This window comes from Gymnodraco acuticeps, unplaced genomic scaffold (assembly GCF_902827175.1).
Source record: "Gymnodraco acuticeps unplaced genomic scaffold, fGymAcu1.1, whole genome shotgun sequence".
NCBI lineage: Eukaryota > Metazoa > Chordata > Actinopteri > Perciformes > Bathydraconidae > Gymnodraco > Gymnodraco acuticeps.
The window spans coordinates 3,006,535-3,033,210 of NW_022992206.1; the positions used below are offsets into that span (position 1 = coordinate 3,006,535).

Here is a 26,676-nt window from a genome sequence, read left to right on the forward strand (position 1 = left end):
CAATGGCATGGGAAAAGGATTGTGTAACATTTGAAAAGTGGCTTCTGCTCTTCTGCTCCAGTTCAACTATTGTATGGAACCTGCAAAAAAGAAGAGAAGATACACTAAAACTTGCACGGTTGTGATTAACAAAATCTGTCCACATGCATTTAAACACTAGGCAAAGTACTCAAAAGCACCTCTGTGTGTCTTCAGGACCACATTGCCATGACGACACACACATGCAGACTCAATAGGGGAAAACAATACCAGCGTTGCTTTAGCAGCTGGTAATAATGGCTCTGAATTAGCTAAGAGTGACAGTTTATAAAGTATGCAGTTACCTAATTCATTATCTCTTATGCGCTAACCTATTATTTAATGTGCTTCAAAAGGACATGAATATCGCCTTCATCAGTGACCGGTCCACCCCAGGATCTGACCATACGATGGCAACCATCGTGGTCGAGGGAAACAAATGAATGAGCAAGCATTCTGCGTTAAATGTGTTCATACTGTTTAAAATAACGACTGTCAGCAGTGTAAACATCTTTGTTACATCTTTTGTCAAATGGATGTGTGTGATCTGCAGGTTGGTGGCCATTGAGAGTTTGTTTCTGTAGTTTAAAAAAACTTTACAGATTTGACATATTTGGCACTGGTTTTAAATATGCAAAGGCCTCTAACTTCGATGTGATGGCAGCATGTATTAGCTGTGTCCCCATGTCCCATGGTAATATGGCTCATGTGTTTATTTATTATTTGTGGGGCAATTTAAATGTATCTTTTTTTTCAGGATTTAAATGAAGCTCAGCGCAAGTTCTTTCAGGAAGACTGGGTGTATATACATTCACTCCGCTGCTGCATATAATCAGCTCATCACAGGCGTTCTCTTTAACCTATTACATTTCACCTCATTCTCCAGCAGCCAATCAACGTGCTGCAGCCAAACTATAAAATGGTTCTCCTCTCTCCTGCAGTCAGCTGTGATTTCAGGTGTTCATGCACCTTATCATATGGCATGTGTCAATAAATGTTCAAACAAAATGAATTTTCTCCTGATTGAAACATCAGGTGTTGAAATAAACAACTGCACAACTTTAAAGGCAAAAACATGAAAAAGCTAAGAAAAAAAACTATTGAAAACAATATATTTGGAGCAACTTCATTTATAAATGATTGTCAACTTAAAAACGTGTGTTCACACAATAAGGGTAATTAAGTACATACAACTTAAAATTCCTTTTAAATCATGTGGTAAAACTAGTCGGAACAACTTAATCTTTTGAGTAATCAACTTCAAAACTTGTGTTTATGCTACCAATTATTAAGTTAGTGGTAATTAAAAACACCTCTGATTGTAGAGGAAAAGCCTTCTCCCCTAACTCAAATAACTTTGTTTCTTTAAGATAATTTCATTAAAGTTGTCTTAACTCAATAAACATGTATGCAAACTGTTGCGTTGATTTTCTTTGTTGAGCCAAGGCATTTGTTTTTAGAGTGTAAAATCCTGCTGCCTTACTGTACTGTTCTCACTAGATGTTCCTGGAATCTAGCTATTCAGTCAGCATAAACATGAACTTCGAATAATTCCAGGAGAACGGGATTCTGAATTGGAGATTACTGAAGCTCTTGAATATTCTTATATTCTTTATTGTAAAACTGTAACACACAAGAAAAAGACATTGTTTTACAGTTGCAATGGGATAAGTATACATGACAGGTATACAGAAACACAACATAAATTACCATGCTATAGTCATGCTAGACTAGTTAGACAACTTAGAAGGCTAACAAACTAATCTATGTTATAACTGAAGAGAAAACAAGAGTTTAGCTAAATGCTAATATGCTAAGGAGGCTAAGCTAACAACGAGCTAATATGCTAAAGAGGCTAAGCTAACAACGAGCTAATACGCTAGCGGATTACTTTTACATTGTCATTGACATGAGGCGTTAGCTTAGGCCTAGTGGTGCAGATGCAGTTTAACATTGCATAATAAAAGGTAAGAAATACGATCAAATTATGAAATAAACACTGTTCTACATTAATATAGTTTCAACTAACATATTTACTTACAGACAATGCGCTTAACGAGTCTCCAGAAGATGGATGAAGCCAGATTGTGGAGCTAACAAAAACTGGACTGCCACATGTAATTTCCCAACTGACTGACACAACTTCCTGTACGACTATTTCCTGTTGTAGATAAAGCTGCACTATTATCACTCGCCACTGGGGGCTCCCACAAACACACAGCTCTATACACGGAACACAACACTCCCCGCTTGAGGTTTTGGAGACAGGACCTCACATTTCTACAACTACTTTAATCTTGAGAGTCCTCTGGAGACAGGAGAAGGACCACTTCCGTCGCAGGTCTGGAGTAAACCTTCGGCTTGCCCTCCTTGATCACTCGCACGTCTACTTTCCTCACCAGTCCATCCTGGCTCGGAAAATCCTTTGTGACGACTGCAGTGGGCCAGTCGTTTCTCTTTGCTTGAGCATCTTTCATTAAGACTACATCTCCTTGCTTGAGATTAGGCCTCTTGTTTACCCATTTATGCCGGACTTGCAGGGTGCTCAAATACTCTCGGCGCCACCTAGTCCAAAAAGTGTTCGCCAGACTTTGGACACGCTTCCATTCTGCCTTGAGAAGCTCTCCTTTCTTGAAGTCGCTTGGTGGAGGTGGAGGAGCGCCGACTTTCTGGGTCAGGAGCATCAGAGGAGAGAGGATAACGGGAGCTTCTGGATCGGAAGATACAGGAATCAGAGGCCTTGCGTTCATAATAGCACTGACCTCGGCCATTAGGGTCGTCAAGACCTAATGAGTTAGGCGTGACTTATCTTCCAGAAGCATGCAGTCCAGGATACGACGAGCGATCCCGATCATCCTCTCCCATACACCGCCCATGTGAGATGAATGAGGGGAATTGAAAACCCATATGCATTTCTGTGCCTCCAGAAACTTCTCCACGCCATGTGGGTCAGGGAGGGATCCATCCATTCCGAGCTCTCTGCATGCGCCAATGAAATTGGTCCCACAATCTGAGCGCAGCTGCTTTGCGGGCCTTCTGATAGCAAAAAACCTTCTGAGTGCATTAATGAAGCTGCTAGCACTCATGGCTTCGATGATTTCGATGTGCACGGCTCGTGTACACATACATGAAAACAACACTGCCCAGCGTTTACTGTTGACTTGCCCTCCTCTGGTATGGCGAGAGACCACCTCCCAAGGCCCGAATACATCTACTCCCACATATGAAAAGGGTGGTGCTGCCTGTAGCCGCTCGGCTGGCAGATCTGCCATCTGTTGGTGCTCTGTTTTCCCTCGAAGTCTTCTGCAGGTCATGCATTTGGAGAGCAGATTACTGATGCTTCGTTTAGCTCTCACCAGCCAGATTCCAGATGCTCTGACGGCGCCCTCTGTAAAATGCCTGCCTTGGTGTTTCACAGCATGGTGGTGATGACGAACAATGAGGGTTCCTAGATGGTGATGGCCTGGAATAATGATGGGGTTGGTTTCGTCTGTGCTTAACTGAGACTCTTTGATGCGACCTCCCACTCTGAGTATTCCAGTGCTGTCGACAAAGGGATGTAGTTTCCGCAGACTGCTGTTGATAGGAAGGTTGCCTGACGTTTCGATACACCTGAACTCTTCTGCGTAGCACTCACGTTGCACACTTTTGATCACCAGTATCTTAGCTTTCTCCGTCTCCCCATTGGAAAGCCCCTTGTGGCAGATGTGCCACCCGTGACAGGTGTCCACCTGTCTAGCTTGGGAGAAAGACGGAGCGATGTGGACTAAGTGTCCTACTGCCTTGATGAGCGTGTCAAAGTCAGAGAAGCGCTCAAAGCGTGCTGTGTTCAAAGTGTCCTTTTTGATGTTAGTGATGTTAACAACAACTTGTGGGCGAACCTCGGAATCTGAGATGGAGTCAACTAGGTCATAGATCTCTTGACGTTCTGGTTTTGGTGAAGACGGGTTCCGGAGAAAGGCTGGCCCGGTGAGCCATGTTGTACTTCCCAGAAGTGACGCTGGCACGGATCGAGTCCCATGGTCTGCTGGGTTATGATCGGTGGACACATACTGCCACTGTTCTGGAGCTGAGGACTGACGGATTTGCTGAACTCTGTTGTTCACGTAAACGTAGAACCTCCTGGATTGATTATGGATGTTGCCAAGTACCACCTTACTGTCTGTGTAGTACTCGATGCTGTCAAACTTCAGATCCATTTCTTCCACTATCATGTCGGCTATCTCGACAGCGAGAACTGCCGCACAAAGCTCCAACCGAGGTATAGAAAGGTCTGGTTTTGGAGCTAGTCTGGCCTTTCCAAAGACGAAGCCGACTTCTACTCGTCCATCATTGTTGGTTACTTTCAAGTATGCCACAGCTGAAACTGCCTTCACTGATGCGTCCGCAAAGATGCATAGTTCTCTGCGCTGAGCATTAGGGCTTGAGATAGTCATGTAGGCTCTTGGTATTTTGAGATCTTTAAGGTCTTGAAGAGACTCCCTCCATCTGTCCCAATCTGCTTCCATGCCTTTTGGAAGGGGAGAATCCCATTCTTCAGCTTGTATGGAGAGTTCTCTGAGGAGTAGCCTTCCCTGTATAGTTACTGGGGTAAGGAAACCAAGGGGGTCGTAAATACTATTCACGGTTGAAAGCACTCCTCGCCGGGTGAAGGGTTTCTGTTCAGCAGCAACTTGGAATATGAACGTATCTGCCGTTATGCTCCATGTCACTCCTAGAGTCCGTTGCAGTGGCATATCGTCGCTGAAAAGATTGCGCTCTTGGATGTCGTTGGCCCGATCTTCTAGGCTGAAAGCATCGATGACGGCTTGTCGGTTAGAGGCCACTTTATGCAACCGAAGGTTGGAAACGGCGAGCATTTCTTGAGCTCGCTTGAGGACACTGATAGCTTCTCCCTCAGTGGGGCAGGACTTTAACAAGTCGTCAACGTAGAACTCTCTTTCGACCAACCTTCTTGCATCGCTGCCGAAGTCGTTTTCTTCTTCTCTCGCTGCTCTCCTCAACCCATAGATGGCAACGGCTGGGGAAGGGCTGTTTCCAAAGACGTGGACACCAGGGCTCGCAATTAAAGATGTCCCGGGGACCATAACAATTCCTACTGGGACACAAATCTATTTTGTCTGGGACTATTTCGGGACAGTGAAAAAAAATAAATAATTAAACTTCAAAATGGGTTGATGTTCCTGGAATCTAGCTATTCAGTCAGCATAAACATGAACTTCGAATAATTCCAGGAGAACGGGATTCTGAATTGGAGATTACTGAAGCTCTTGAATATTCTTATATTCTTTATTGTAAAACTGTAACACACAAGAAAAAGACATTGTTTTACAGTTGCAATGGGATAAGTATACATGACAGGTATACAGAAACACAACATCAATTACCATGCTATAGTCATGCTAGACTAGTTAGACAACTTAGAAGGCTAACAAACTAATCTATGTTATAACTGAAGAGAAAACAAGAGTTTAGCTAAATGCTAATATGCTAAGGAGGCTAAGCTAACAACGAGCTAATACGCTAGCGGATTACTGTTACATTGTCATTGACATGAGGCGTTAGCTTAGGCCTAGTGGTGCAGATGCAGTTTAACATTGCATAATAAAAGGTAAGAAATACGATCAAATTATGAAATAAACACTGTTCTACATTAATATAGTTTCAACTAACATATTTACTTACAGACAATGCGCTTAACGAGTCTCCAGAAGATGGATGAAGCCAGATTGTGGAGCTAACAAAAACTGGACTGCCACATGTAATTTCCCAACTGACTGACACAACTTCCTGTACGACTATTTCCTGTTGTAGATAAAGCTGCGCTATTATCACTCGCCACTGGGGGCTCCCACAAACACACAGCTCTATACACGGAACACAACACTTACCATTACCCAACCTAAATATACAGTATATGTATTGGATATGGACGATGCAATTTATGGAGCAGGAATTCAGATTTCTGCACGGAGAGTTATAGCTATAACTCATTTTCAACTGTTGTCCCTAGTTGAACTTGAATGTATCCCACTACACTACAAGTATAGGAAACAGAATTCCTTCAAGCTAAAAACGCTGCTCAAACTTGAAAATCGTGTTTTTCTTCCTACGGTATTGTTCCGTTTTCAATGCAGGATCATTAAAGCTACCCAGCTTGCACAAACTTTACTTTGTTAAAAATATTTTAATTATTTTCCCTTTACCTTGAAGTGTTATGAAAAGATGTTCACAGCTGTTCCTCGCAACTACTACTTTCACCTCCACATTCCTCATTTACGACCTTCATTTCCCATTTCTTACCACTTTCACCAAACTCAACAGTTCTGTGTTTTGGTTGACAGGATGCAACCTTGTTCACAGCTTTCTACTTCAGAAGCTCCCAACCCCATAATGTCAGAGCTGCTTTCAGTGTTCACGCTGTGAAATCCCTAAAGAAGAAACACCTGTTAAGACAGGCCTTTAAAGTTGAATGTAATGTCACTCTGCTTTCCTCTTCCTTGTTATCTTCCCTCTGACAGGGAGAATGTAAATAAGTTGGTTTATGTCAACATTTTATACAAGTACATTTATTTTCTTTGACAGACTCATGACTGATTTTGAACATTAATTCATATCTATAAAAAGGGACTTCAGCTGCAAAATAGTGATTATTTGGGTAATCAATTATTTATTTTGTCCGACCAACAATCCATAACCCAAAAATATGACATTATCCATCAAATAAGATCACCAAATAATTATGATTTGGCTAAATTATATATGAATAAATGAGATAGTCATCAGAAAAGTTACCAATTACTTGGTAAATATAGTTTGCTTACTAATAAGTGAGTAAGCAAACTATATTTATGAAGCGCCTTTAAAGAACACATTAGGTTACAAACTGAGAATTATCATTTAAAATGTACAAAAATCTGTATATAATGTTCTGATTCTGCTACGAGAAACACTGCAATAACTTATAATGAAAATACATTTTAGATTAGCAAGGGCATCATGTTTTCTAGTTAGTCTTAATGGAAATTGTATGTCATGTACTTGCTTTTACACACTGATATAATTGCAGCTCATGTAAGTTTAGTACACCCATTAGCAGTCTGCACATACCTATCAATAACTGTGCAAAGGTCGAGCCGATCGATAGACCGGGAGCTGGATATGGTCAACACTTCTCAGTAATTCAGTATTCCACTTGTGTGCCGTCTGATGTTCAAACTCCAGAGAACACCGGGGAGCGGCTACAAATCCAAAAATACCACAAACTCTGGGACAGGGTGTCCAAGAAAGATGCTGCCCTGAAGTTTTGTGTGAGCAACACACCGATTCCTTCAGCGCTTTTTTAATTCCATAACACCACTGTATGCCAAGTATTCCACTTTAAGTAATGGGACCTGCTTTTATTATGTCCGCAATTTTTTTTTCTTCAGAAGCTGACTGAGAAAACATTTCTAATTTACAGCAGTGACTTGGAATTGTGGGAGACTAAATAACCTCACAGCAATAAATAAACATTCTACTTCATATTAGTGATTTTCAATTAGTGATTCGTGAAGTCCTCATTGTCGAGGACTTCTATCCTGGCATTACAGTTGAGTTTTTCCTGAATTTGGCTTTATTGAACATCCTTATATCATCATATAAACCCAAACAGAAGAGTGTTCTTTATTAAATCCTGCTGCCTCCTCCCCATATTCTTTTGGGCCACACTCCAAGATTAGATCCCCATATGCAATATTACCAATCTATCAAAACCATCAAGTATACCAGAGACATACCTCTTGAATTTATGAAGTGCAGACTTTCACTGATGATTTCCAATGTATAGTGTGCAGGTTCCAAGAAGGATCAAACATTAATAACTACTTTTAACAATATGTCTTGCAGTGGGGTTATAGTATTACCTCTCTGAAGCTCTCGGGGCCACAATCTATGCCTCTGAAGTTACACTCCAGCAGAATGTCCTCAATGCGGTGTCGAGTACGGTTGTAGAACTCGTCGAGGCTGAAGCGAGACCCTGGGGGCCGGTCTGGCTCCGGGGCCAGTGGAAACCCTGGTGCCATGCCTTCTTCAAACCCCAGCAGGGGGCCCATGAAAATCAGGTCGCTGTAGCTCATCTGAGACTTCCGCACAAAGTTGTAGTTACACACGGTGATAGCTGGGAAGGTCATGTTTTTGGCCGAATTCTCATCCAGCGTGGTGATGTAATCATACTGGTAGTAGTATATGATCCTGTCAACTACCTGGAGCAAGAAAGCAGACAGGGCCAAGGTGAAGACCAGACCCCACAAACCCTGGCGAATACCGAACTTCTTGCCCTCCACAAACACGTGGTTGGGGCCATGGAGCGTGCAACCGCTGAAGAAAGCGGCCAGGTCGTCCACCTCCCCTACCTCGTCCTCCTCCTCGTTGTAATCGTCTGCCTGACTACCACCATCCAGGTATTCCTGCGAGTCACCGTAGCTCTTCTTCACCCTGTAATGATCGTCAAAGCCGTCTTTATCATATCCTCTGCCTGGCTCGTCGTCAGAAAAGGAGATGGAGCACATGATACGGACCGGCATGGTGGCAGGATGAATAACTCAATATCGCTATGAGTTAATAAAGAAGCCTGAATGCAGAAGTCCAAATCAAAGAGTCCAAAGAAACTGAAGCAATGAAATCTGTCTACAGCAACAACACCATTAGTCAAAATAATCCTAGAAATCAGCAATTATACAACGAGAACATTTACAAAGTATTAGTTCTGTTGCAAACTGATGGCCTTTAAAGTCAGGTCTAAATGCTGACCCAATCAAACGCACAGTGTCCCAGACAAAGTCATCATCTGAAGCAAAGAGCACAATCTGAAAGCAAACCCCACGCTTCACTCGCTGCCATTCACTTCTACTCTGACCTGGACTGATAAGCTTCGCCTTGGTTTGTCCTTGTGTCTGGAGGGCAGATCCATCCCACAGCAATTTCCAAAGAGAGAAGAAGAAGAAGAAGAAGAAAAGAAGTAGGAGGAGGAGGAGGGAGCAAAGAAGGTGAGGCCATGAGGAGTATAGGACACAGAATACTCCCACAGGGCCCAGCCACAGGTCACCGTGCTGGGGCAGAGTTACACCATTTACAGGAAAAAAACCCAGGCTCGACGCAGTGGGAGTGAGAGAGGGAAATGTAAGAGAAGCCAATGTACAGTAGCGAAAGCACCAAATAGGCTTTTTATTTCTGCTGATTTTATTGTTCTGCATGACCTCACTCTTACCCCGAAAAGAAAATTAGCACAGTTGTGTAATCGAATGCAAATAATACTTAGGTGTTATGGAAATGACAGAGAAATGGGAGAAGATTCACACATTGGCTTTTACAACACAACCTTACATGTAGCAGTGTTGTCATACATTTTGTTTTTATGATGAGTTTTAAAGTACAAGGCACAAAAACATATAAGCGTGACCTTTCACAAGATTCAGTGAGAGGAGGAAGTCATCATTTTGTGTCTGACGGCTAGAGAGAACATTACAGAACAACCACTACAGGAAGAAGTTAAGGACGTCAATCAAGACTTTAATTTGCTCATTCTTAATTACAATCTAATGGCTCATTTTACTGACTCAGTTCCCCCACATGGCTGTGACAAGCCTGTGGAAAACACATTAACTGAAAGCAAACACGTACAACTAGCAGAGATAAAAAAGGCTCATCTCAACTGGATCCTTTCTTTATTGAAATTGGAGATAAATGCAGATTCCCAGAGGTGGTGTTGGTTGTGATATGAAAAGGAAGTGTAAGAGACCGATCCATCTGTATCGATCCACCTCCATTAAAGCGCTGAAATTATTCTCAGAAACATTACGGTGCCAGAAAATGGAACGTTAGATGCATTTAGGGAGATGATAGCACTCTTTACAATAAAACCTACAGCTAATGATGCCACAGGATACCAAGGGGCAACCGCATTAAACCTGTACAACTAACGGAAAACATATTACGCAAACCGATCAATTGTGTTGGGCTTTTAAAACCATAACAACTCCCCAGTGTGTTTAATCGGCTCGGAGATAAAGTGAGAGGGTGTGCAATGCAGCAGACTTGGTCAATATGTACTTAACTGCAGCTGTGAAGACTGTCTATCACAGAAATAAACTGCTGATGATAAGAGCGCAAACAAAAGAGTTTTGGCTCTGCCTTGATTGGGTTATATCCTGAAGCCTGTTAACCAGCAGCGCATGATAGCCTCTGGTCCTTGAATATTTATCAGTAATCACTAGATAGCCCCCGGGCATATATCCTGCCTAACAAGAAGGTCAGATACTCCCGGAGCTGCGGTCCCTGGATGAATATTCACATTTTATCACTTCTTGCTTTGGGTAGCAAGTTGTGAAACTGCGGTGGAGGAAATGAAACTGTAGAGAAGTGCAGTGACCCGCTGAATAAAGCCAAATGATGAGGTTAATGTACTTGGTGCCACAATGTCTTAATTACATTGTCAGTGGTGATTTATTAATGCTCATAGGGTTCTTAAAAGAGATACATCCAAAAGAAAACATTATTGTCTTGCTCTATTCTTCCCCGTTTATCTTTTCTTTTACATCTTACTAAAAGTAATATTCCTTATCCGTTTCCTGTCATTATTCATTCCTCACTGCTCTTTCAAATCGTGTTCACTCTGCCTCAACAAGCATATTGATCTCCACCAGGGGGCAGCAGCAGCACATCTAATCCTGCCGTTTCTCCTGAGGGCTGCATTTCACATGACAAGCCATCACAAATACTTCATTTTAAATTGAAGAAGGTGCAATCTGTGATGAGAAACGCACTTGATGTATGTCTAATGCATGTTATACTGCCAGTTTAAAACAAATATTGTTTCATCTGTCAAACAGAATCATCTTGTTTTGATGCTTTGACTTTAACAAAAGGAGTTGTCAATGGTAAGCACCAACATTCAAAATCTTTTTAACTGCAGAAAAAAAGTATAGTAAAAAGATAACAAAATTCCATAAAACGCTACAGCACATATTTTCTTCTTTGACTCACGACACTTTTTAAAATGAACAGAAAATTATGCCACTCCTTTGTGTGAATCATCCCAAAATAGGTGCCCTTTTAGTAACTCTCTAAAAAAAGACATAAATAAGAAAGAATTATTTTAAGCCCCTGTCACACTGTCCCGAAATTGACACCAGATGAACACACGATAAAGGAAATGTTCAAATTCGGCTCTGATCGTAACAACATCGGGCCATTCGTGAGGGCATCTTAAGCCATCGTATGACCGCCGGTGGAGTTTTTCAGGCTCCGGCAGCAACTTCGTGAGCGGTGGCAAAATCCAAAAAATCTTTGACATGCCAACAAATCTGACGAATATGACACGATTTGACAAGATGCCCTCACGAGTGCCTTACGAAGGGCAAAATGGACACACAAATTCAACACAAAATGAACCTTCGCAAGGCCCTTCGGCAATGTTTTGGCAAGCCAAATATTTTGCCACCGCTCGCGAAGTTGCTGCCGGAGCCTGAAAAACTCCACCGGCGGTCATACGATGGCTTATAGATGCCCTCACGAATGACCCGATGTTGTTACGATCAGAGCCGAATTTGAACATTTCCTTTATCGTGTGTCCATCTGGTTATTTTATTGCACAACAAAATCATGTAAAAATATTATGTAAATAACCCAATTTGTGTTCTTTGAAACTGAAAAGGATATTACATTGTTTGTGTTACTTTCGTTGCAGTTGTATGTCTTAAATGTACTTTAGGTTAACTTCCTGTTTTATTTAGATGCTTTTATTTTGAAGGCGAGTTGACAGGAAGTTGTTGTTGCTATGGAAACAACATGACGGAGAAAACTTAATATCTTCTACATATAAAGACGGAGAAAGTAAAGAACAAAGTCTGAAAATATCAGTACAGTATAATAGTACTTTAACATAATTGTTTTTGTTCCTTTCGTTGCAGTTGTATGTCTTAAATGTAATGTAAATGTTGCCTTCATGTGTGGTTCGGGGCCATCTTCGTGCGAAATTCAGAATTCTATATTCGTGTGTCCGTCCATCTGGTGTCAATTTCGGGACAGTGTGACAGGGGCCTAATCCTCTCCAAATATGAACCCTGAACTCACTGAGAAAACCGAACATAGAACAACAATAGGACAATGTTTGGAGGGTCCATTCTAAAAGCAGGTCAAAAGGTGGCAGTGTTGTGATGTGGCGGCTCCAGAGCTCTCCCCTGGAGACAGGATTTCAACGCATTTGGCCATGGTCGGAGCGAGAGGAGCGCAGGGCAGATGAGAGGAGAGGGTTTAACGCTCCCTTTCAAGTCCCTCTCACCAGCTCCGCTTACAGCTAGGATCGACCTGCCGTTGCCATGGATACATCTTGGCCGTCAGCGAGAGAGGATGCACAAAGCCCATTACTCAGAACATGCATATAGTCACACATGCACACACACCTACGGACAAACGGACACACTCATGTCAGAAAGAGCGAAACATGGACACATCATAGTCTATTTCTTATTGCTCGCACGCACGCACGCGCACATACACACACACACACACACACACACACACACTTGCTGGGTTCACATCTTTTATCTACCTCATAAATTGGATTTGACTCAAGAAGTGAAAGTGAAAGCAGGACAGTCAAGATGACAAAATAACAAAATCACAAAAAAGAGGTGACACAAGGTAATGATATTACTTGCTCAAAGGCGCTGTTCAACAATATTCTTATAATACTGTGTTATTCAGTGGACTCTGGATCTGGATGAAGAACAAGTAAACAGGCAGTGAGCTCAGTCTGTTCCCAGAAGACACTGTGGTAGAATGAGGCAGAGGCCAAAGGCAATGATGCTGTTCTCCAAAACACAATATTGTGTCCTAACCTTTCGACAGGGACCACGGTTATCTGATACACTACACAGAGCGTTATACGCAGAAGCTCCCCTGTTGGGAGAGAATAATATGGAGAGAACAATGACCTATTTTGTAAGTGAGTTGCTGTGGCCCCGAAAAACACATTTCTCATTTAAAGCAGTGCCGAGGTGATAGAGATCTTCATGACCTGTCCTACAATATGTTTGGTAATAAGGAAGACAGTTGTGTGATAATACAGAGCAGACAGAGGGTTTGCTTGGAAATAGATGCCGATATACGACAGATGTGTTTTTAAAAAAATAGGTTTTGACACTCAGGAGTCTCAGGAGGACAGCTCTTTATGTTGGTGGACATACATTAATGGCTACAAAATGCCTAGAACTGACAAATCATTGGGTTGAGACAAAGATTGATATCATTTTGAACAGTTTTGGTGTTTCCTGCCAACAAGAAATCTCCAAGCTTTCTTCCTGTTGGCAGAGATACAAAAATATCACTGAAAAAGAACAAAATATCAATCAGTAGGGAGTGTGACAAGCTCAAGAAAGATTGGTGTCAAATTATATTTTGAAATAAGGGAAGAAAAAGCAAGACAATCAATGGTGTCAATTTCTACACCTTTTTCCATAATATTCATTAATCTAGGCCTAGGGTATACTGTCGCTATACGCAGCACCTCACATAAAGCTGCTTTTTTCATACTGTTGAAATAACATACAGTTAAATCACTAACTGAGAGGTTTAAAGCAGTGGTTCTCAACTGGTGGGTCGCGACCCAAAAGTGGGTCGCGGACCTGTTTCGAGTGGGTCGTGAAAAAAGTGAAGAAAAATAATTGAAAAAATAAATTGGAATTTTTTTTTTTTGGAAAAAAGTCAAACTTTTATTTTGAAGGCCATATTTTCTAACGCTGTGCATGCAGTAGGCGTTGGACAGGAAGTACCGGAGACCATAAACGGCTTTGAAAACGTCTGTCACGTAGTGATCATCTTCTCAATAACAGTGGCGAGCCGTGTCTTTTATACCTAGGCCCTCTGACCCCCCCCTTCCCTCGAGTTATTACGTCACAGCGTATACTTCAGCAGAATATCAAAACAACGGCCCGGGGTGCAAAACGCATCAATGAAAGCGACCCTCTACCACATAAAACAACACCTGTAAATAACCCTATTTGTGTTCTTTGAAATTGAAAAGGATATTGCATTGTGTTTGTTACTTTCGTTGCAGTTGTAGGTCTTAAGTGTAATTTGGCATGCTTTTATTTTGAAGGCGAGTTAACGCTGTTGACAGGAAGTTGTTGTTGCTATGGAAACAAGAAAAGTTTCACAGCGGGCAGAACTTGTCATAAAGTCCGCGATAATAACACCCACCCATTTAGAGGGAAGATATGATTGGTCAATTGTACTGTCATTTGACATTACTCTCTCGTTCAGTTACTATGCGGGGCCCTCTGTGAATTCATAGCTGGACCGCCTGGACGTCCAACAGCTCCTCTCTTCACACTCGCAGAGACGAGCTTCTTTCATTTAACCCTTCACATTCCAACAGAAACTGAATAGGCAGATTCGAAGGATTTATTTCTTTGGAAATGTTATTTTAAATACAATTAAATCAAGTTATTTTGGTAAAACTAATGAAAAATATAACAAAAAAAAAATATTTAAAAAAATATAATATATATATATATATTTTTTAATGTTTTTAAATATTATTTTTGTAGAATATCTTAGGCCCTCACAGAGGGCCCTGACGGCTCGCCACTGCTCAATAAAACATCTTTGCTGATGTTTTTTCGAGTCTTCTGGCCAATCAGAATCAAGATTGTTGCCGGAAGTCGCCACGGAGAATAACTTTGCGGTAGAACTATTCTTTATACATCCATGGGTACAACTTCAGATACAAATGAACACGTAATGAAATATGACCCTCGGTTTGATGATTGACAGGTCACAGAACAATGGGAGTTATCTAGCCTAACCGACAATTTAAAGTAAGTCACACAGACTATCTCCTCTTTGCTCTTCTCTCTGTGAGGAGCAGCAAGTTCAGCTTCAGAACAAAGTGAAAAACAAACAATGGCATAAAATATTATTATCATTACACTTTTTTAAAAGCATACTTTAGTTCTGTGAGGGGATATAAGGGATATATGCACTGTATTTCACTTTAATTAATATTGTATGCTGAAAAGCGTATATTACAGCACGATGTTTTGTTGAATCCAGAGGTTTTAGCCAATTATAGACCTATTTCCAATCTTCCGTTCCTCTCAAAAATTCTTGAGAAAGCGGTCGCAAAACAGTTGTGTGATTACTTAAAAAACAATGATTTATTTGAAGATTTTCAGTCTGGCTTTAGAACACATCATAGCACAGAGACAGCTCTGGTTAAAGTCACAAATGACATTCTAATAGCCTCTGACAAGGGATGTGTCTCTATTCTTGTTTTGCTCGATCTCAGTGCTGCATTTGATACTATCGACCATGATATCTTATTGCAAAGACTAGAGCACTTAGTTGGCATACAGGGAACTGCTTTAGACTGGTTTAGGTCCTATCTATCTGAACGCTCTCAGTTTGTACGTGTCAATGATGAATCTTCCACGCAAACCAAAGTTAGCCATGGAGTGCCACAGGGCTCAGTGCTCGGACCTATTTTGTTCACATTATATATGCTTCCGTTAGGCAATATTATAAGGAATCATTCTGTACATTTTCATTGTTATGCGGATGATACTCAACTATATTTATCAATCAAGCCTGATGAAATTAATCATCTAAATAAAATTTAAGACTGCCTTAAGGACTTAAAAACGTGGATGACCTTAAACTTTTTGATGTTAAACACGACCAAAACTGAAGTTATTGTACTTGGCCCGAAGAATCTACGAAACAAATTATCTAAGGATATACTAACTATGGATGGCATTAATTTGGCCTCCAGTGAGACTGTAAGGAATCTTGGTGTTATATTTGATCAGGATTTATCCTTTAACGCCCACATAAAATCAATTTCAAGGACCGCCTACTTCCATCTACGTAAAATTGCAAAAATCAGGCATATCTTGCCTCAAAACGATGCAGAGAAACTAGTCCATGCATTTGTTACTTCAAGGCTGGATTATTGTAACTCTTTATTATCAGGGTGTACCAAGAAGTCAGTCAAGTCGCTTCAGCTGATTCAAAATGCTGCAGCTCGTGTACTAACCAGAGTTAGGAAAAGGGACCACATTACTCCTGTTCTGGCTGCCTTACACTGGCTCCCTATAGAACACAGGATAGAATTTAAAATTCTTCTTCTCGCCTACAAAGCCCTTAATGGGCAGGCGCCATCTTACCTTAAAGAACTCATTATACCCTACTGTCCTACTAGGGCAGGGTTGTTGGTTGTTCATAGAGTCTCTAAAAGTACAATGGGAGCCAGAGCCTTTTCTTATCAAGCTCCACATTTGTGGAATCAGCTTCCAGTTTGTGTTCGGGCGGCAGACACCCTATCCGTTTTTAAGAGTGCGCTTAAGACCTTCCTTTTTGATAAAGCTTATAGTTAGGGCTGATTAGATTCAGCCCCTAGTTTTGCTGATATAGGCTTAGTTTGTCGGGGGACATCTTACTTCTTCCTTCTCTCTGTTTATACCTGTGTACTCTCATGTTCCGATTAACCCAGCTTCCCCAAATGTCTTTCTTTTTGGTGTCTATATACGCCGGGATCCGGAGTCATGGATGATCCTGCGCTCCTCTGTCCTGGATCGCGAGCCCTGGATCTTGAGTCGTGGCTGTGGTCCTGGATCATAGGTCCTGGATGGATATCCTCGTGGATTCATCTTCCTATTATACACACATGCATTTCCAAACATTTGGACTACCTATGTTGCAAATGTATTATCTTTTCAATTTACACACGGCATCTATTGCACGTCTGTCCGTCCTGGGAGAGGGATCCCTCCTCTGTTGCTCTCCCTGAGGTTTCTCCCATTTTTCCCTTTAAACTGTGGGTTTTCTTCGGAAGTTTTTCCTTGTACGATGTGAGGGTCTAAGGACAGAGGGTGTCGTATTGTCATACTGATATTTTGTACAAACTGTAAAGTCCACTGAGACAAATGTAACATTTGTGATATTGGGCTATATAAATAAACATTGATTGATTGAATAGATTTGAGTGCTTCAAAATGTTGGGTCGCGATTTATTGACCAAGTAAAAAGTGGGTCCCGAGGCCTGACCAGTTGAGAACCACTGGTTTAAAGTATAGCTGCTCACGCGCTCTAAAGAAACATTAAGACAAATATGGTGCACTCTAAAAACGAATTCAGGCGACCTTTCACCTCCACTTAATTAAATGCATGGTTGCAAGATAAAAAATGTGAGTTAATTGATTTAGATAAACATTTTAAGTTGCAAACATTAATTTATAAGTTGTGTTGACGTAATAATGTTGGTAATTACATCAACTTAATATTGTGTGTAATTTGAACTCTGATTTCTGCGTTAATTGACTTAAAACAAAATTAAAGTTGTAGTAAGTAATGCAATTGGCTTGATAACTTAATTGTTCTACACCTTGAGTTAAGGAGTTCAAGTCCACTCCCACTTAACATGCCTGGACAAGTTCCCACAGTTAAGACAAATAGAAATATACAAAGGACATTTTAAGGTGAGTGTCATCTTTTGTCATTCAAATACAGTAGATAGCCTTGTAGTTGCACTGTATAGGCAAATTGCTGTTTGACCAGAATTAGCAGCCTTTGAACTGTGAATAGTTCTGTGAGAGGATACAAAGTAGTAGAGGCTACTGTGAGAGTAAAAATACTTTGGTTACTATAGTGATATCGCTTTTTATTCAAAATGAATCTCGTGAAGCAGATCAAGGACATGCTTCTTGAGGTAGGATCGTTATTTAGAGTTGTCATTGAAATGCAAGTTGTTGGCCGTCACCCATTCAGAATATATTCATTTAGGTCATTTCTCTTTTTTTCCTTTTTCAAAAATAGCACAATACAATTGAAGTACGCAGAGAACTATAGCCATCCGCTGCCTTGTCGTGTACCTTGGAGAAAAGGAAGAGGACCTTTTCAAGGAGTTTAGCGACTTATTTAAAAATCTTGAAATAAAATAAAATCCACGGGCACAGTGTAAAAACACAGGACAAAAGCACTGCCCTCTGTCAGTTACATTTTGAAGCATATTGCACTTTTGACCACACCCCAATCAATAATATCTTAGCAACGTTCAGCATGGATAGGTGTTGACAGCAATGGCATGGGAAAAGGATTGTGTAACATTTGAAAAGTGGCTTCTGCTCTTCTGCTCCAGTTCAACTATTGTATGGAACCTGCAAAAAAGATGAGAAGATACACTAAAACTTGCACGGTTGTGATTAACAAAATCTGTCCACATGCATTGAAACACTAGGCAAAGTACTCAAAACCACCTCTGTGTGTCTTCAGGACCACATTGCCATGACGAGACACACATGCAGACTCAATAGGTGAAAACAATACCAGCGTCGCTTTAGCAGCTGGTAATAATGGCTCTGAATTAGCTAAGAGTTTAAAAAGTATGCAGTTACCTAATTCATTATCTCTTATGCGCTAACCTATTATTTAATGTGCTTCAAAAGGACATGAATATCGCCTTCATCAGTGACCGGTCCACCCCAGGATCTGACCATACGATGGCAACCATCGTGGTCGAGGGAAACAAATGAGCAAGCATTCTGCGTTAAATGTGTTCATACTGTGTGAAATAATGACTGTCGGCAGTGTAAACATCTTTGTTACATCTTTTGTCAAATGGATGTGTGTGATAAATAATTTTTAAATCATGTGGTAAAACTAGTCGGAACAACTTAATCTTTTGAGTAATCAACTTCAAAACTTGTGTTTATGCTACCAATTATTAAGTAAGTGGTAATTAAAAACACCTCTGATTGTAGAGGAAAAGCCTTCTCCCCTAGCTCAAATAACTTTGTTGCTTTAAGACAATTTCATTAGACGTTGTCTTAACTCAATAAACATCGATGCAAACTGTTGCGTTGATTTTCTTTGTTGAGCCAAGGCATTTGTTTTTAGAGTGTGGTATTAGACCGCCTCCTTTAATCATGACCTTGTGTAATATCAGATTCAGTGAAGGAGATGATGACAGGCTAGTGTGCTTTCATCAGAGGAATAATGGTGAAGAACTTCTTTTCTGGCGGTTGTGTGATTTGGTTTTAGAAACTTGGCTGTCAGAAAATAGTTGAAAATACCAATCACAAGTTCCTCAAGCCCAGGGTTGCCAACTTCCAGACATGGAGAGACGGGACACATGCATGTGTCCCCCGCGCGCGCGAAGATTTTCGGGTTTCTGGCGGATTTAGTTACTTTTTTTTGTTACTTTATTTCGGTTTTAGGGTTAGGGTTATGTTATTTAATTCTTTTGAGGGAGCCAGCCCCCTAGGGTTTGAGGGGTCAAACCCCCCAAAACCCTCAAAATGCATAGAAAACTATGCATAGCCTACCTATAACACAATACAAACACAATGATTGATTTTACACCTGGATTAGGCTACTACATCACATTGTATATCAGCATGTTCAAATCGGATAGGTGGGCACTATAGGGACATCTGGGAACCTCGATGTACAATTGGCTATTTTGTCCAAAATGTTAAAAAATAAATATTTGAAAAATGGTATTAAGTAATGCAAAGTATACATGATGTGAACATGCAGTACATCATTATGAGACTTAATGTTATCCTTCAACCAACCATTTTCCCATCAATCAGCTGACACACACACACACACACACACACACACACACACACACACACACACACACACACACACACACACACACACACACACACACACACACACACACACACAACTGTGTTTTTCTTCCACTGTTTGTTGTAAGACACAAGTATTTTCTTTTTAGAAGGGCCAGGGCCCAGAACCACATCCTCTCTCTCTTCTCCTCTTTCATCATCACCTCCTCCACCGGCAGCGCTCATTTTCCCACACGACTGAACAGGCTGACATGCCAGACAAACAATGATGCCGCGCCTGCGGCCCACCGGAGAAAATCTCACACACACACTTGCGAGCATTGTGCCTGCCCTGTCAACTGAGCGGTCATAGTGCCCTTCGCATACAGCACACAAACACACAGGCACGCAGGCACGCAGCCAGACACACTGCATTGCGCGCAAACAGAAACATATTTATTATATTTTCCCTTTACACGGGAGTCTGGGACAAACAATGTCCCGTACGGGACACGCCCTTTTTGGCTCAAATACGGGACGTCCCGGCTAATACGGGACGGTTGGCAACCCTACTCAAGCCCAAGGTTACATTGCTAGTTATGTCCGTGCAGAAAAGGCTGCAAATAGTGCCTTGTCTTGAAATAATACTTATAGGGTTAATTGATTATCACATGTTTGTCACTCTCGCAGAGTTAGTCTGTTTCATAACAGTTTGAAATAACTGTTCACTTTGTCAGACTCAGTATATTTGAAATTACTAGGTCAGCTACGTTAGCTAGCTAGCTAGCTTACAGCAGACCTGCAGTAACATCGGAGCTAATCATGTGATCACATTGTTAAAATAATCCAATAAGCCTTACATTTTAGGTAACTTGACAGTTGATCAACTTTAAAATTCCTGAACGTAAATAGGTACTGTGGTCCCAGCTGTGTGCCTCACCTTTAGTCACTCAGTTTCCGTTGTGATTTGAGCTTCAAGCAGCCTTTTTTTATTTGCAGCGTTTTGTTTATTGCCGTTGTAACGTGTTTGCCGCTGTCGGCCAGCGTATGAAACAGCACCTTTTAAAACTCCTTAGTCAGATTGGTTGGAAGCAGCATCTATTAACCACTAGAGAAGATGCAGATTTACAAACATCAACCATGGTTTGTTTCACTAGACTAAAACAAGACATAAGAATCCCTCAGTATGTGTGGCATTCTGTCGTCTCAGTTGTCTATAGTTGCATATCATAAAACCGCATTACGTCCCAAGTTTCACACAGCTTTACTCCTACTCCCTACCAATTTGTCCATTTCTTATCCACTTGAAACCATTATCTCCTAAAAGGTTTAAATCCCAGAAAAGATTCTTGGGAACAAACAGAGAATGACTCATTACTGCTAAGAATTACTCATTGCATGGTCAATAGCAAGCATAATGTCAAACTAAATGTGGCTGGTTCATTTATAAAAGCCAACAGCAGTCGGGTAGAAACTGCTCCCTGAAGCAGCTGGTTCGTGTCACCGGCTGTTTAACATTGCAGAGCAGATCTCGCTTTCGACTGCCAACTAAAGCCTTCAAAGAAAGATCTCTCCCACAGTGGAGGGCTATTTACTTCTCCAGGTTTCTGCCCACCTTCACCCGCTGCGGTGCTTTGGCCTGGGCACTGACGATGCAGAAATGTGACCAACCGCAGATGACACAGGAAAACTGAGGTGCAGTGAGACAGAGCGGGATTTCATTGTGCTGCAGACTGAAGTTTAGGACACATATTTTATAAGAGAGCATGCACAACATTAAAGGAGGGGTAGGTAAGTTTGAGAAACCGGATCGAGATACACTTTTTGTTATATTCCATGGAATGCTCTTAACATCCCGATAGCAATGAATATCTGTGGAAGCCGTAGTACTGTAAAAAGTACAACCAATGGAAGGCTGACAGACAGGGCGGCAATCCAATCCGTTTAGCCGGGCCGGCTAAACGGATTGGATTGCCGCCCTGTCTGTCAGCCTTCCATCTCGTGCACGCACAAATGTATCTCGTGCCCTCATTGGGCGTGCCGTCATTGGGCGTGCATTGCAGCAGTACTTCAATGACTCGCCAGCAACAGGCGGCCACTTTCACCAGTCTGCTGACGTCATGTGCGCGTTCATGTGTGTTGGAGGAGGTACTCTGTAAGGAAGTCTGAAGGAAGGGGCGGATTCTTTTCGGCTGTGTACTTTCAAATTTTAGTGCACTCGAGCCGGTTTCTGAAACTTACCTACCCCACCTTTAAGCTGCTGATATTTATGACTCGCTTCAAATCGAATGATGATATGCAGCTGGAAGCCAAGGGCTTTAAGTGCCAAAAACAAAACCAAAGACTACACTGAAATATGAGGCATTGAAGCTGCACATGGATGCCAGATGGGATTTATAGCAGAAGAAAGATACAATCAATGGAGATATCATATGAACTCTTTTTAAAATCAATGGAATCTATAGAATGGCCTGTTTGGATCAGAGTCAGAGACTGCAGAGCCTCTTCCTCGCTCTCTCTGATTGACATATCAAAGGAGAACAGGGCAGGGTCAGAGGGCAACAATGGAAGATTTTTGATTGGCTGTCAGTCCTGCTGCATTACACAGCGGCACGGGGCCCCCACTGAATGTGATCATCACTCTGCCCAACCCATTACCACCACAGTGAGGTCTCCTCTGTCTCCATCTCACCTGTTTTAAATCAGCCTTCTATCCGTTTGACTTTATCTCTTACATGTTATCCCCGCCTTTCCCTCTCTCTATCTCTATTGATACGATGAGTACCAGTGTGGCAGCAGGCAGCCTTTTAACACAGCAGCCGAGAGGGACACAGTTATCAAGCTGAATGGTTTAAATATGTCACTCTGTGGCATTTTCATAAAGCCAATTCATAAGGGCAGGCCGGGAGTCACACAGCTCGGGGATCTCAAGACTAATATCAGTGATTACTCAGTCTGCTTTCAGGACCTACATCTGCATCATTTCATACATACCAATAAATGATAAGCTAGTTCCCTTAATATGCATGCATTCAGTCTAAACCCTTCAAATAGACAATAAGGCTTATTTTTGCAGTCATTTCATGTGCGTATTATAATGCTTGGACATGCTGAGGCTGTGTCTTGAAATGTCTTTTCTCTGGCTCAGACATTTTGCCTGTGTCTTGTCATTATTTTCTGTCTGAAACTCATGCAAATAATGCACAGACATTACGTGACAATCATGACCATTCGCTGTTTTGCTCCTTTTGCCATTTTAAATGTTTCTGGGTTTGTCTGAAGCACTCTGATTTCAGTGGGCAATTTTAAATGACATTCATTATGCACTGCTCTTTAATAAGACTTGAGTAGCTCAAAATTCAGCATTGATTGTGACTCAACTCTCCTGATCACACAGCACTAGTTTCTCAGATCTGATTGAAGTGGTTACACTGACTGGAGCTCGCAAAAATTAGCAGTAGTAGTAGTATTATTATTAGTAATAGTAGTAGTAGGAGTAGTATTGGTAGGAGGTTAACACCCTTGCGATGTCTTCTTCAACATTTTAATCCTGCACAGCTTTATACACAACAATTGTTTAGAACACTTTGTTGCAACATTTTCTGGAAATTAAATGTATTATATAACTTTGATGATTATACAACATACAAACATTTTAAAAACAAAGAAATAGACGATAGCTGGGGGCTAAAAACCAGGGGGCTAGCTTGTTCTGGCTATCTTGTAGTAAAATGAATTATTCATTATGGCAGGGTTTGGTAGAGAACCCTCCTGCTTTCCACAAGGCAAAATGTTCTCCACGAACCCAGTGTGTGAGTGTGTATGTGGATGGGTGAATGAGAATCTGATTGCGAAACGCTTTGTCCTTTGACGTTGAAAAGCACTTTAAAATGCAGTCCAGTGACAATTATCTATATTATGCAGAAAGAACTGAAACATCTACAGGAGTAGCCTTGGGAGTGAAGTGAACCTGGTGAAGATGTTACTTCTATAAGCCTGTTAGCTAACACGGGCTAGCAGCTATCTGCAGCTAATAACGTCAAGGAGCACAAGAAGACGAATGGTGTGCAGAAGTTTTGCGCTTTATGTGCTCTAACTGTGCTTTATAAAGTTAAATGGTAACTTGTGGCTGAGTAGGTATTTTTGGAATATACATCCTGACGATAGCCTTGCAGGTGTTGCAGGACTTTAATTATTCTTGCTGACATTTAAAAAACAAAAACAATTTCAATGTTAAAAAAAACATTTTAAAATCGAGCATCGTCTTCAAGCTTGAAAAAAAAAGAAGTGGAGATTTCATTCTTCAACCACATCCCCCATCTCTATTGCTGCTGCTAGCTGTCGGCGGTTGAAATGATCATGCCACGATGAGTCAGAGCTTGGCAGTCACTAACTCACAACAGCACTCGGTCTAATCCTCCATGAGCTGGAACACATATCGCTGCTGCACCTGAGGCCAGAGGGCTAACCAGGCAGGACAGTGTGTCTGCGGGACACAGCAGTGCAGAGTTATGGTTAAAGAACTGCATTTATATAGCGCTTTTTCTACTCTACCGACCACTCAGAGTGCTTTACTGTACATCACATGCCAACATTCACGCACACTAAGGGGGCAGCATCAGCAGCTGTTAGGGGTTCAGTGTCTTGCTCAAGGACACTTTGACACTCAGTGGAAGAGAAGGAGGTCAAACTAGAATGTGTGTGTTATCGTTGTCAATCAATTTAATTTCCATCCCTCAGTCACACACTCAAACACTTGCCTACATGTGGCGCACACACACAGGGATGTTGACAACTACTCCATCACTGCCACGATTTGTGCGGGACCCTTTTCGGTTGGCAAACTAAAATGTTCTCTTGTTCCTCGACAGGTGATGGACTGTCAGCTGAGGCCGGATTCACCCATCCCATCACGGCCGATCATACGTGAATTTCTGAGCACAGGCACCTGGTGCATCTCTGCTCCTGCTTCAGCATTCAGCGGTGCTACCTCCAAGGAACCCTCAGGGGAGGAGGGGGAAGGGAAGGAGAGCGGTGTAGAGATGGTGAGGTAAGGAAGAGGCGGTAAAAGACTAGAGGGAGCAAAATAGGGTGGGAAAGAAGGAGGGTGGGAGCCAGATGCCTGGACTCATATCTATTTGTCATGTCAGATAATATGACAAGCGCTACAAGGGGGAGTTTATAACTAGATTATTTAGAGTACCTCGATTTATTTGCAAGACTAAGAGAGTCAACACTCATGGGAGCCTTCAGTGCTCTTCACTTTTTTAAAAACAAGATTTCGTTCATTTGCTAACCGGATTATTTTGTATCGTCAAAATAATTGTCAGAGACGTGGATAGTTTGGAGAATTGGGGAAGCAGCAGCCACGGTTGTTGATCTGGCCAATTTTACTGAGAGGGCCGCTTCAACAACCACCGTCCTGCTTGTGTAATGCATGCTTTCAGTCATATATCCATTAGGGATGTCCCGATCTAATTTTTTAGCTTCCGATCCGATTCCGATATTTTCATATAGGTTCCGATCCGATCCCGATATTTCCCGATACCGGTTTTCCGATACCGATTTCCGATATCACTTTTTGTGTTGGCAAACAGCATTTAATTTCGTATACATTAAGAAATAGACAGGCACCCAAATAATTTATTAGACGACAAAAACCGGAGTTTTCCACAAGTGAAATTGGCTGGTCGTCCCCTGCTATGCACTCCACAATCAGCTCAGTAATCTTGCGAAATCTCTCGGAGTCTCGAGGAAGTAAAGCCTTTCGTTTCAAGCTGTCCCGCAGTGTTTGTTGATGGAGTCCATCAGTCGCAGACGCTGTCGCTTTACAGTAGGCGGCGTGTTCGTCGGGGTGGTGCTTTTTAAGATGTTTTATTAGGTTTGTGGTGTTGTAGGAGACCCTGTTAGCACCACCTCGTGAGACTTCCACACCACAGACTTTGCATGTCGCAGTCGGCGACTCACTTGTAGTTATTTTAAAATGATGCCAAACTGCAGACATTTTAACTAGCTAACGATATGTGTCCGTTCCACTTTTCCAACTCGATAATGGCGGCTGATGCAATAGAACAACAACGATAAACAACGTAACAACGTAACAATGGAATCATGGGAAATATTAACTATGGATCGGCCATGACATTTAATTGGATCTGCCGATCCCGATCCACCTTAAAACCCAGTATCGGGGGCCGATCCGATCCGGGGATCGGGATCGGGACATCTCTAATATCCATCCATCTATTGGTGTGATGATTAATCAGTCTGCTACATTGTACACGCTTACATTAAAGCCTTTACTATGCTGTACACATGCCTCAAGGTCTAAAAATACCTCCTAATGCAATGCATCAGCACAGAGGAACAGGCAGTGAAAGGTTTCATTCACACTTCAGTCAGAAAAACCTGTGTCAATTATACTTTCGTCCCCATATTTGTTCCTTGACATGTTACAAATGGCCCTGCTCGGACACAAAACTAAATAAAAAAACAAAACTGTGCAGAAATTTAAGGGGGGTTTGTTCTTTTCTACAAAGTCTGAATGAACTCTAAAACAAAAAAGATGGATAAGACAAGGTCAGGGAATACATAAACAAAATTCTGCTTTCATAACTCATCGATATTAATCTAAATGAAAAGAGTAATTACAAAAGGTCTGCCCTCATATTTGTCAGGGTACCTTTTTTATATATGTAAATCAAGTCATGTCATTTCAAATTGGAATTGAAGCCATGTTTAAAAGTTTATTTTTGCAACATATCCAAATTACGATATTTTCTTCGATGAAGAATGTCCTGAAAATGTACACGATGTTTAATACTTTAAATGGACCTCCTCTGCCTCTAACGAGTTGTAGATGGTGAAGAGATTAGAGAGCCATCAACTGGTGAAGATTAGGATCCGGACAGGCATCGACAGGGGCTCACTGTACGAGATTTACCATTTCCTCATCCCAAATAAGGGCCTGGCTGCTGATGACAAGGGGGCAAAATCAATACGCCCTCCTCGTTCCCATGCTCATGAGGAGCACGAGGCACTGAAA

The 26,676-nt window shown here is 41.6% G+C and overlaps 1 protein-coding gene across 2 annotated transcripts in view; it reads right to left on the reverse strand.

Moving 5' to 3' along the window:
* asic1b (acid-sensing (proton-gated) ion channel 1b) overlaps nt 1–26,676 on the reverse strand; it is a 203,086-nt gene that overhangs the window by 62,250 nt on the left and 114,160 nt on the right. The window contains exon 1 of one of the 2 annotated variants that reach the window (XM_034205735.1): nt 7,923–8,582. The exons of the other annotated variant lie outside the window; for it this stretch is intronic. Within the exon in view, the coding sequence (XP_034061626.1) occupies nt 7,923–8,582 (660 nt within the window). Of the gene's footprint in view, nt 1–7,922; nt 8,583–26,676 lie in introns of those variants that run through there. 2 annotated transcript variants of the gene reach the window in all.